Source organism: Cornus florida, unplaced genomic scaffold (genome assembly GCF_030987335.1).
Source record: "Cornus florida cultivar Cherokee Brave unplaced genomic scaffold, ASM3098733v1 CherokeeBrave_3.0.0_Hap2_Chr11, whole genome shotgun sequence".
NCBI classification, from domain to species: Eukaryota; Viridiplantae; Streptophyta; class Magnoliopsida; order Cornales; family Cornaceae; genus Cornus; species Cornus florida.
The window spans coordinates 138155159-138166810 of NW_026775581.1; the positions used below are offsets into that span (position 1 = coordinate 138155159).

At 33.1% G+C, this 11652-nt stretch overlaps 1 protein-coding gene across 1 annotated transcript; it reads right to left on the reverse strand.

Annotated features, from left to right (window-relative positions):
* Window positions 1-2609: 2609 nt before the first annotated feature.
* LOC132285933 (cytochrome P450 724B1) lies at window positions 2610-6677 on the reverse strand. Its single transcript, XM_059788170.1, has 9 exons — window positions 6382-6677; window positions 5903-6227; window positions 5609-5761; window positions 5108-5347; window positions 4912-4998; window positions 4731-4809; window positions 4536-4642; window positions 3936-4054; window positions 2610-2942 (listed from the first exon to the last, which is right to left on the reverse strand). Exons 1-9 carry the CDS (start codon window positions 6594-6596, stop codon window positions 2831-2833), a joined length of 1437 nt encoding a protein of 478 aa, XP_059644153.1. The 5' UTR covers window positions 6597-6677; the 3' UTR covers window positions 2610-2830.
* Between the last annotated feature and the right edge of the window lie 4975 nt (window positions 6678-11652).

Genomic DNA, 11652 nt, shown 5'->3' on the forward strand with positions numbered 1-11652 from the left:
AATGTTAAAACTGTCATGAGATAGGGCACATCATCAAGCACTGTCCCAAACTAAAGGTAAAGAATAAGAATAGCAAAGAAAAGGTTCAAAGAACAGCTTCTGTGGCAACTGCTACAACGAGTGATTCGGAAAGTGATGAATATGTTCTCATGACAACCTCGTGTTCAGGTATGTCATTTAATGACAGTTGGATTCTTGATTCTAGTTGCTCTGTTCATATGTGTCCCAGTAGGAATTCTTTCTCTTCCTATAAAGAGGTGAAAGGTGGTTCGATTTTGACGGCGGAAAGGAAAGCTTTCAAAATTTTGGGAATTGGAACAATCAAGATCAAGACGCACAATGGGTTGGTGAGAACATTGTCAGATGTGCGACATGTACCGAATCTGAAGATGAATCTTATTTCAATAGGTGTGCTAGACTCCAAAGGTTACAAGGTTGTAACAGAAGGTGGAGTAATGATGGTCGTGATGGATTCTCTTGTGATGCTGCAGGGCACCAAGGTGAAAAATTTATATCTTCTCCAAGGGAATACAGTAACAGGTAGAGCTTCTACAGGGTCTTCTACAGTTAGCAGAAATCTGCGTTCGGGCTTTGGCAAAAAAAGTGTTCGAAAGAGGAGTTACGATCCTAGTTCTCAAAAGGGTTGTGAGGGGACTACACAACGTGGTGGGAGAATGAAATCATTTTTTAGATGGCAACCGAAATTGCAGCAGTCCTTACAGGGAGGCAGACCCATGAGGACAGGTGTGATATTAACTTGCAATAATCTTGGTGGCAATGAGATAATCCATTCGAGTGCCATTAAGATGCGTGTGAGGCAAGTTAGTCACAACAAAGATGCGAGGAAAAGTTAAGGACGTCTTGTTCTCCACAAGGGTGAGAAGATGACTTTTCATTACCAGCCGGCGGTTTGTGGGCGGTTGGGAAGGTTGTTGAAGGAGATGTCAAACTTGGAATTTCTGAGATTGCTTTTGGAAAGCATTTAGAGTTTGACACAAATACTGGAGGTATGCTTGTGGCTGCGCAAGACATGCATGGGTTGAAGAATAAGAGCTCGAGGGTTAAGTTTGAGGATGATTCAAACTTAACTAAAATTCTTAATTAATTTATTTTGTGAAAAAGACAGTTTGTTTTGCAGAGATACAGTGGCTCATTTGAATTTTCACCAAGGTGGAGATTTGTTGAACATGTGACTCAATTTGAGGCTTGCATCACCCATGACATCATCTTTGGCCTCCAAGTGTATGTGTTCATCAAGCTTTATTCTTGGCCTCCAAGAATGTGTGTCCAGCAAGTCTTTTGAGTAGTCACCAAGTAGCCTCATTTTGGTGTCCCATTTTGGCTATAAATAGCCTTGCCCTCCATGGTGTTGAAGTATCCAAATCAATTGAGTGAGTTTGTAATATCAGTTAGTGGGTGAGAGAGTTTTGGTGTAATTGGGTTTTGGGTGTGAGTCATTTTGTCTTGTATAATATTGTTTTGTATTCTCCCCGTGGACGTAGGCATAGCTAAACCACATATAAATCCTTATCTCGATTGTGTGTGTACCTATTTATTTTTGTTTGTCATTTATTTTTCTCTTGGGCTCAAAACTCCTATTCAATCCTTTTTTTCATAACAGCTCAAAAGCAATGAGGTTCCTAAACACTGTTTCCATTGTTTCATCGATGCTTAACGGTGGCAATTTAATCACACCTTCACTGTCACTGAATGTTATCTCCAGTAAATCACTGGTTTCGACCTTCTCAATCCCAATTCCAGCCTCTTAAGAGTTTTGTTGCACCATGTTCTTTTTTTCTCCACTGTGGCATTATATATTTTTCTCGCGAACAGAGAGAGAGACTCAGAGTTGCCAAATCTGAGATGCAATTAATGGAGCGAGGCGAGAAGTTGCTGCGATCGGTGAAAATCGATGAACTGAGATAAAGATGCCAAGAATCAATTGAACCAGTCGAGAGAGATGCTGCGATGGCGCTTGATTTTGATTTCTTGGATTTAATTTTTCTATTCCAATTTTCCCTATCTGTTTATGCATCCATTATCAGATTTCTTGAAATTTTCTCTGGGATTAATTTAGACAGCTTTAGGATGAGAACGCTGTTTATTATCTTCCGCACTTTCGTGTTCTGTCTTCGCTGTATCTTTGTATGTATGAGGGGTGGGAGGAGAAACATGACAGACAGATTATGTAAATTAAAAAAATTAAAAAAAAATTAAGAACCAAACTGGCGTGATTAGCGCCTAAGTATTTTAGTAGAGTGCCAATATCAGAATAATATATACGGTTAAAATTGGGAAAGAAAATATAAGATTCATTTAATCAAGGTACAGTTAACCATAATTGAAAAAACAATTTGGTTGTTGTATATACTATTAATATTGGTTTGTATAGCAGAGTTTGCTAAATGTCTCAGTTTTCTTGTTTAAATAATTTTTTAGGATCTTAAGAGAGTACAGGTTATCCTTGGATGATGACAGCATAGCCCCCTTCTCAGCAAAGCTATTATTCTTATTGGTCTGAAGTTTAATAATAATAATATCAGCTTTTATTTTTCAAATTTGAGAATCATTTAATATCATTAATTCTCACTCAGAATTAACTTTGCATAGCCAATTCTAGCATAAATGCTTAAGGGGTTAATAAATCTCCTCTTCATTTCGTTTACATCCTCGTTTTAAAATCAAACAGGAGATAATTGACAGCACTAGTAATCATATTACTACTATTTTCATTATTTATATAACTTTTAAGTCCCACTGAAAAATATCATTCTGCTAAATACAGAAGAACTTAATACTACTATAGCCTATTTACGTCACATGAGACCAATTAGGCTTTGCTTCCTATTTTCTTCTCTAATGGCTCTAGCTCCAGCACTAAACCTCTCTTGAATTCCAAAAATGGGCAAGAAATGGGGAAATCATCACCTTTTATTTTCCACCTGTAACAAAAATATATATATATTAGACTTAAGACTAGGGACTGCAATATGAAAGGTTTACAGCTGATTTGAAATTTTCATTGAAACCTAACTCCAAAAAATAAATTTGAGTTTAAGAGAATGATAAAAGATTATCATTTTTTAGTTTTTCCCAGCAGCAAATTAAGGACTAATGAAGATTAATAGTATTAATTATTAATACTTGGTTTCTTACCATGCTTTTCTCACTCTTAATTGTCATCATGAGTGGGGCCATTACATGTTAATTAATTATATCACCACCAACTCAAAAAATGGTTTATATAGATAGAGGGAACATGATGCGATTGAAAATTCGAAATGATTTATGCCTTTATGAAAATATAAAAATACAAAACACTAAATAGAAAACCTTTGATCTTCTTTGGATATTTGAAAATCCACCTGATCTCATTGCATGCTAATTTTCTTGTTCTCTTTTTTCTTTATTGTTTTATATTTTCTAGATATTTCATCAATACATGGAAAGAAAAGAGAGTGTGTGTTCACCACTTTACACTCCTTATTTCCTAGTCAGTGTTTTAATGTCATCTATTACATGAGTTTCGGTCTCACCACTGTGAGTGGTCCAATTTTATTAAAGGTATTATATATATATATATATATACACAAAAGTGTGTTCTTCACTTTCTGCATTCTTTTAATATTGAAAATCTTCTTTCTATATTAAATTCCTAAGTCTTCAAATCAATTATTGACTTGATTTTAATAATAGAGGGTGTAATCGTCAAATAAATTTGATTTTGTGAATATAGGGTTGATATTTTATGACATCAGGATTATTAATGATGTCAACTACCACTCACATAAATAAATTAAAGTTGTGGGATTAGACTCCAAATTATTATCCCAGACCTTATCATAACTTATTTCTCCATAGTTATTAGCCTAAGCAAATCCGCAATGTATTCATCCTATTTAGTAATGAGGGGTAGTTAGGTAATTAATCTTCACCTATAATTCAAGACAAGATGGTGAAGGAAGCATGCGGTCTCCACTTTTGCAAGTTCAGCCCCTGGACAGAGCCGCAATCCGCCACCAAAAGGGTTCACTTTTTTGCTCATCGCTTGATCCTGTTAAGACAGTCAAAGCCACTAATTTAATTAGAGCAAAAAATTAAACAAAATTCATGGGAATCTATTTAATTATATAGTATATGTTTGTAACTGTACAGATACACAAGTCTATTAATTAAGGCTTTTATATATATATATTGATCCTGTTAAGACAGTCAAAGCCACTAATTTAATTAGAGCAAAAAATTAAACAAAATTCATGGGAATCTATTTAATTATATTATATATGTTTGTAACTGTATAGATACACAAGTCTATTAATTAAACCTTTTATATATATATATATATATATGGTCTCAGGTTTGACTAGCCTCTACTTGCATCGCGTGCAAGAAGAACTATAATTGATGCAAACACAATATATATTTGTTTTTTTATTTTTTGGGTCCAGTTGAGTATATGTTTATGAAAGCATGCAGTTCATACAAGGCTATGTGTGTGTGTGTGTGTGTGTGTGAACTTGAGTAAAGTTACATACAGTCCATCTCCAAGGATTAAAGTCTGAGGGATCTTCATGAAGGGATGGATCAAGATTTGCTGCAGTAAGAACTGGAAGAACCTTCCATCCCGAGGGAATAAGATAGCCTGCAACAATGATAATCAAATTATTAGCTTTGTAAGACGATTTTGTGGAACGATATAAAGACAAAATTAACATTGGAATTGAACATGCCTTTGAATGTGACATCTTGAAGAGCTTTCCTGTGCACAAATTTGACTACATTCCCACATCTTAGAGATTCAGATATAACCTAATTCATTACAAGCTTTTGTTAGTTATGTGTATGTGTGTGTGTGTATATATATATATATATATAAAATTAACCATGCAAAATTACAAAAATGATAATTACATTGGAGGTAAATTCCATTTGCTTGTAATCTTCCCAATTCAAGGGCTCTCCATCCTTTTTGTTTTTCCTTATCTCTTGGTGTTCAGCCTGTAAAATTGTTGGCAAAAGTACTCATTTGAGCGTGCGTGTGTGTGTGTGTGTATATATATATACACACATGTATGTGTGTGTGTAGAAAGTGGGGAAACATATATACCTTTAAGTGTTCAAGGACATGCGGTGCCTGTCCAAGAAAGTATACGACTATACCCAAAAGTGCTGAGGTTGTTTCATAGCCTGCTAGCAAAAGGTCGAGTAGAACACTCACTTTTTCTTCATTGCTCAAGTTCTCTTTCACCAAAATTCCATCTAGGAAGTCCTTTTTGGCAAGCCCCCCATTCCCATTTTGTCTCTCTTTTATAACCTCTTTTAATGTGGATGAGATCCTTGTTCTAGCCTGAGGAGAAGCAGAGTGTTATTGCCATTAATTATTATCTTTCTTCGATAATAAGGGTGTCCGGAACTTTGTCCGGACTAATGCTGAGATGCCATTAAGTAATTCCTTCCTAAGATGTAGTATAATTTTGAATAGAAAGAGATTTTACAATTAATCTCGAGAAAAAGCAAACAAATAGCTCTGACAATAACAAAGCCTAGAGCTTAATAATGAAGTTAATTAACTTTCATATGACTTTTTGGGTTGGCGGGTTTTAATTACCTTAACAGCCTTGGCATATGAGGACCCCGGGACATTCAATGGAAGAGAAATGAATCCCTTCATGAAGGTAAGGAAGTCTTCCAATATACTCGAAGCTATTAAATCTTCTGGTTCAATGCTGAGCAGATATTTCAACATGACATACAAAGTAAACTGCATTTAATCACATAAAAAAAGTTAGAATTAAAATCTAAATCAATAGGCAATTGAGATCTCACCCTCATTCACAATATGAATATGAATTAACGTGTGTGTGTGTGTGTGTATATATATATATATTTATATGATCCATACCTCTTTAGCTTCTCTGAAGAAAGCAACTTCTTGACGGTCTTCCCATGATTTCATGACCGAGATAGTCAATTTCTCTACGCTATGAAGGAATTCAGGCATGGACCTAGAGGTAGCAATGAAGCTGACTGCAACACTTCTTAGCTTCCTGTGTAGGTCACCGGACACGAGCATCATTGACAGCTTTCCCAGTATGCCATGAACAGGTTTGGGATAGCTGCTCTGGAATAGCTTCTCTTCATTCTGAAGAACGAACGTATTGAGGTCGTGATCACATGAAACAATTGTTGGGCAACCAAAAAGATGCGATTTGAACACTTTCCCATACCTGATAAAAAAAAAAACAAAACAAAACAAACAATTGAACAGGTACATCAGTGGATTATGACCAAACTAGATTAAAAAAAAAATGTATATGATTAAATATAGAAACAAGTAGTGAAAAAAAGAAAAAAGAAGAGAAGTAAGGTTTGGTGAATCACCAAGAGCAATGTGTTTGTAAAAATGTTCCCATAGTGTTGGACCTGTGTGGCTTGAGATAGCCAATGGTCTCTCCCAAAAAGGGCCATCCCATGTTTCCACGAGGCAAGCTTGTTGGGTCTTGTTTGGCAAAGAAAGTGTGTAGGATAAGAAAAACCAAAGCTGGTACTCCTAACAACACAGCTATTGCTACTGAGGCAAGTCCCACTCCCATCATAGTGCTTGCTTCTTCAAAACACACACACACAAACCAACAGCTTTCTGCCCTCCTGCCCTTTGCAATTGTTTTCTATGTACACGTTTGTGCCTTTCATATATATATATATATGCTCGAAATTTTTATATGGTTGGTTAATTAATAACGACATCGTAATCATTCACTATATGATATTTTTTTTAAAAAAATCAAATACTAATTTTCTAAAAGAAGTAAAAGTGACTTTTTTTGGGAAATTAATGAATTAAAGGCGTCATCCCAGGCACAATATTCCTTGTCGCATTAATGCAAATCCAATCCCACCCGCTAAACGCTGGGGCGGATCCACAAACATTAATTTGCGCGGGGATTATATATTTATACTTGAATTAAGGTATATATAATTAGTATGTAGTTATTTACTAATTAATATATATATATATATATATTTGATTTAGGTTTTAAATAAATATTATATATACATGTATACATAAATATTGAAAATTAATTTATATAAATTATACATAGATAGATATTAATGATTTAATTAGTATATATTTGACTCTTTTTTTTCAAATAGGTGGTTCCAAAATTTAGGTCAAAAATTGTCCAAATTAATTGAGATTTCTTTATGTTTGGGGTCCAAAATTAAATACTATTTGGAACTAATTATAGATATCGCGCCTATTTTTTAGGATTTTTTTCAAATTTTTTGGGGGCCATGATCCCGTTAGTCCTCGTGGAGATTAGCACCTCTTTTGTAGAAATATTTTCAAATATTTTGGGGGCGATGATCCTAGTCCTTACCTAGGTCCATAATAATGCTATACAAGCCAAATACTTTTAGACGAATAAACAACGCAATTAGTATAACTATAAAAAAAAAATTCATGTCGAGTTCATATGATGTCATCGTTTTAATATTCATTGCTTATTTTTTTTATTATCATTGATTAGTAAGTCACGTTTTCCATACTGAAAAGAATTTTCCATAACCAAATGGAGATTTAAGTTTCAATACTTTGAGAGTAAAGTATCAATATTTTGAGTTGTATGATAGACGAGTCTGGTTCATGATTCATGTGTGTTAAAGATGCCAACCTTTTCTTATTTTTGAAAGGTGTTAGAGATGCAACTTGTACTTAATATATTCTCAACTTTCAAGTCAAATTCTTCCTCAAGCAACACTAGAACAAATTCATAGAAAATTACAATATATATATATTTGGTAGATGAAAATAAATAAATAAAAAACCTTGGAAGCTGAAATTTTGATAGGTGTGTTTTAATTATTTTATTATCTCTATCATTTTGATCGAAGAGACATATATTTCGTCTCATTTTTGAATGTTTCAAATTAATTGTTTCATTTGGGGTAAAATGTATGTTTGAACTTAAAAGGATAAGTTAGTAATTGTAAAAGAAGACAATGTATTAATTGTGATGAACAAATAATGTTCGATTGAAGGAAGTAATATATCAAAGTTTTGACTGCACATTTAAAGAAAACAGCACGTAATTCAATTCCCATGTAGGTTTTGATATCTTACCTGCCCTCTTACTCATATTAAAAAAGACAATGCATTAATTGTAATGAAAAAATAATGCAGTGTATTATATTAAAGTTTTAACCACACGTTTAAAAAAAAAAAAGTAATTAGATCAATTCCCGTTTAGGTTTTAATGTCTTACCTACACTCATATTAAAATTTCATAATTTTTGAATTTGCAACATTTAAAACATACTCAACGGTTAACATACCTAACTTACAAACATATAATATCGTGAAGTCCAAATTAACTGAAAAAAATTAAAAACATATTAAAAGTGTTGACGTGACATTTAAAAATAAAGTACAATTTTTAATTCAAATAATTTCTAATCCGTTTTGATATCTTACCTACTCTCCCGACTCCGTAGAAGCTCAGTGCATTGGGCCAGAATGTCTCAAAAAAAAATTACAAGCTTACGTGCGGTAATCACACTCACTAAGTAAGTATTAGTGAGATGCTTAAAACTCACTTAAAGAATGACGGTTGGTCCCCTAATGGAGAGGCACAAAGGGAACAAACTATGTTAAAATTCTAAAGCAAGAGAGAACAAAAGTTTCAAAGCTTTGATTAGATTCATTGCTTTATGTGGGTTTGATGTAGATGTTTGCAATCAAAATCCGACCAAGCTTTTTAATAATTATGTCAATGTATTACTCTCTTACCACCATCAAGTTCGTTTTTAGTCTCGAGTCCTTAAAATAAAAAAATAAAAATAAAAAAGACATAGTATATACCACTCTTTTTAAAAGAAAGAAAATTTTCTCATCTCAATAGAAGTTTGAAATGTATATTAAAAAAAATAAAAAATAGGTCTTACTTTTTCACTGGAGAGAGGCAAAAATGAAAATGGATTTTAATTACATTGTACTATTGTGGGGTGTAGCATGGTGCACGTGTAATGGAAGTGGGACCCACAATTTGTCAATCGGATGGTTGGCATCTAGAAGATCCAATGAGCTGGACTTCAACACAAATATTGCAATCATGCCCACATGTCCCATTTCAATTTTACTTTTACTTTTACTTTTTGTCTCAACACTTCTGTTTTACTTTGTGCATGTATGTATGTGCATGCAAAAGGAATTATTACCAATAATAGCAAGTTTTTTTTTTTTTTTTTTCAAAATTATACTCCTATATAAATAGTCAAATTTAATGTAGTATATTCTACGCATCTCAGAGAATGTTGAGTTTTTTTTTTGTTTTTCCAATCATTTGTTTTTATAAAAATTTGAATATTTGCTGCTCATTTTAAAAAATAGAAAAGGTACTGTTCTATTATATTATATAAGACCCTTAATTAGTAAAATTAATTTTATAAAACAAGTTATTGTGCAATTTTTTCTCATTATTAACCGTTATCATAAATAGATTTTACATATTAGTCAAATGCTTCCATATTGAGCATTTTGATTGGTTTCATCGGTGGACTTGGTCCGGTAAATAATACACTCTGCAACTCGAGTTCGTTTTCTTTAATGCTAGAAAACTCTTGCAATGAGGATTAAAGAGAGAGATTATTCTCAGGTTTGTGTTGTAGTTCAATATTGTACAATTTATTGCAACCCACAACACCTCTGTTTGGTAAAAAATAAGAAAATTGAATGAAAGGGAAAGAAGAAAAGATAAACAAGATATTCCAAAAAAAGAATTGTGTTATTCTCTCTTTTTGTTTGGTTGAATTGAAGATAAGAGAATGAAATAATACTTCATTTTGTTTGTTAGAAGAGAAAAAACGAAAAAATATTACTTATAGAAAAAGTTTTGTAATTTAAAAACTTTTATAAAAGCTTTGCCTTTTTCTTTCTTTTTTTCTTTTTTTTTTTTTCCTTCCTTATGGTCTTTCGTCTATATTTAGAGGAATAAAAATTTATGAAGAATGAAGGATAACTGATCCATCTTTTTTTCTCTTCTCTTCTTACCCCCTCTTTACAAAATCAAAGAAATTTATTTCTTCCTTTCGATTTTTCCTCAATCTCAATTCCTTCATTCATTTCTACCAAACGATAAATCCAAATGACATTTTATGCAATTATGTCTTATTTTAAAATATACATCTTGAATTCCTACACCAACACATGTATATGTAACACTTTGTGAAAGTTAATAGGGGTTGGGTCAATCCAAACCTTTCCCTCTCTAACCTTTCTTTCCCTTTGTTTTCGTTTTTCTCCCAGCTTCCTTCCATGGGAGTGGAGAGGTAACGTTTTGCCTCCTACGACTTCAATAAACTCGGTGTGTTTCAATAAGTTCATTCTATGGGTGTTTTTCAATCTGTTTTTGTTTTTGTTTGGTTAGATCTGTTCATGTTTGGCTTGTTTCCGGCTAGTATGAGTGGATTTGCTATTTTCTCTCTGGCCAGATCTATGTTTTGATTGTTCCCGACTTAATTTGATTTTTTCCATTTGATTTGATCTTGTGCGGGCTTGGGTGCGTGATTTTTTCCCTGTTGCCTCACCTTGTGGATATAACTTTGGAACTGTTGCCTTAATGATGGGCATGCCTTTGGATCACTTTTGTTGCTGCTGCTTTTTTCCCTTTGTGGTTATCGTTACAGAGTTTTGGCTCTTGTTCTCAACAAATTTAGAATATGTTTTTCATTATTTTTTTTTTTTTTTTATTTATTTTGCTTCAAGATTTGCATATTTTTATCTGACTTGACTTTTACCTTTGTACTTTCATGATGACTTGATCTTTGTGCCTTTGCAATGATAAAAATAAATAAAAATTGAGGTTGTGTCTATTTAAGGACATATAAACATACCTTTTCAAATCAATTAACCACCTGTACGTTCTACAATTAATTTGAAAATATATTTAATATTTTTCGAACAGACTTTGAGTTATATGATTGAACCAAATGGGGCTGGAATTAGCAGCAATTTTGGATTTTGGAGTTCTGGTAGTTGAAAAAGTTAGATACTATATACTAGTTCTGTTTCTCTGTCTCTCTCTCTAGTGTGTGTGTGTGTGTGTGTGTGTGTGATTGTGGTGTGTGGGAGGCCCCCTCCTTCGAAAACGCCCGTGGGGGTTAAGGTGGGGGTTAGCATCATAAAAAACATTCTTTTGAAGTCATCATACAAGAAAATGTTTTAAAAAGGGCCAATTGCACATTCGTGCAAACAAAATCATCATCTTTCTTGTCTAATAGCTTTTTGTCAAGTTTGAGTTTGCATTATTTCTCTGTTGTTGAACCAGCTGGATGCACATATCTATATATATATATATATGTTTTCTTTTAATTCAAGGAAAAGCCCCTAAATGCGGATATATACACATACATTCATTTCACACATTCCTCCTTAAATTACACATATCAAAACAATTTGCAGCACATACCCAATTTCAAATGTCAAGCAACAGATGCGGGTATTTGACAGGAAGTGTGAAGTCTGGTAAAATACTCTGTGGAGACATTTTGGTATATTTCGCACTTGTTAAGTTAATATAATATAAGGATATTTATTTGTTGTAAACTCTTTTGTATGATATTATTTTCTCATAAATAATAAAATCCCTTACA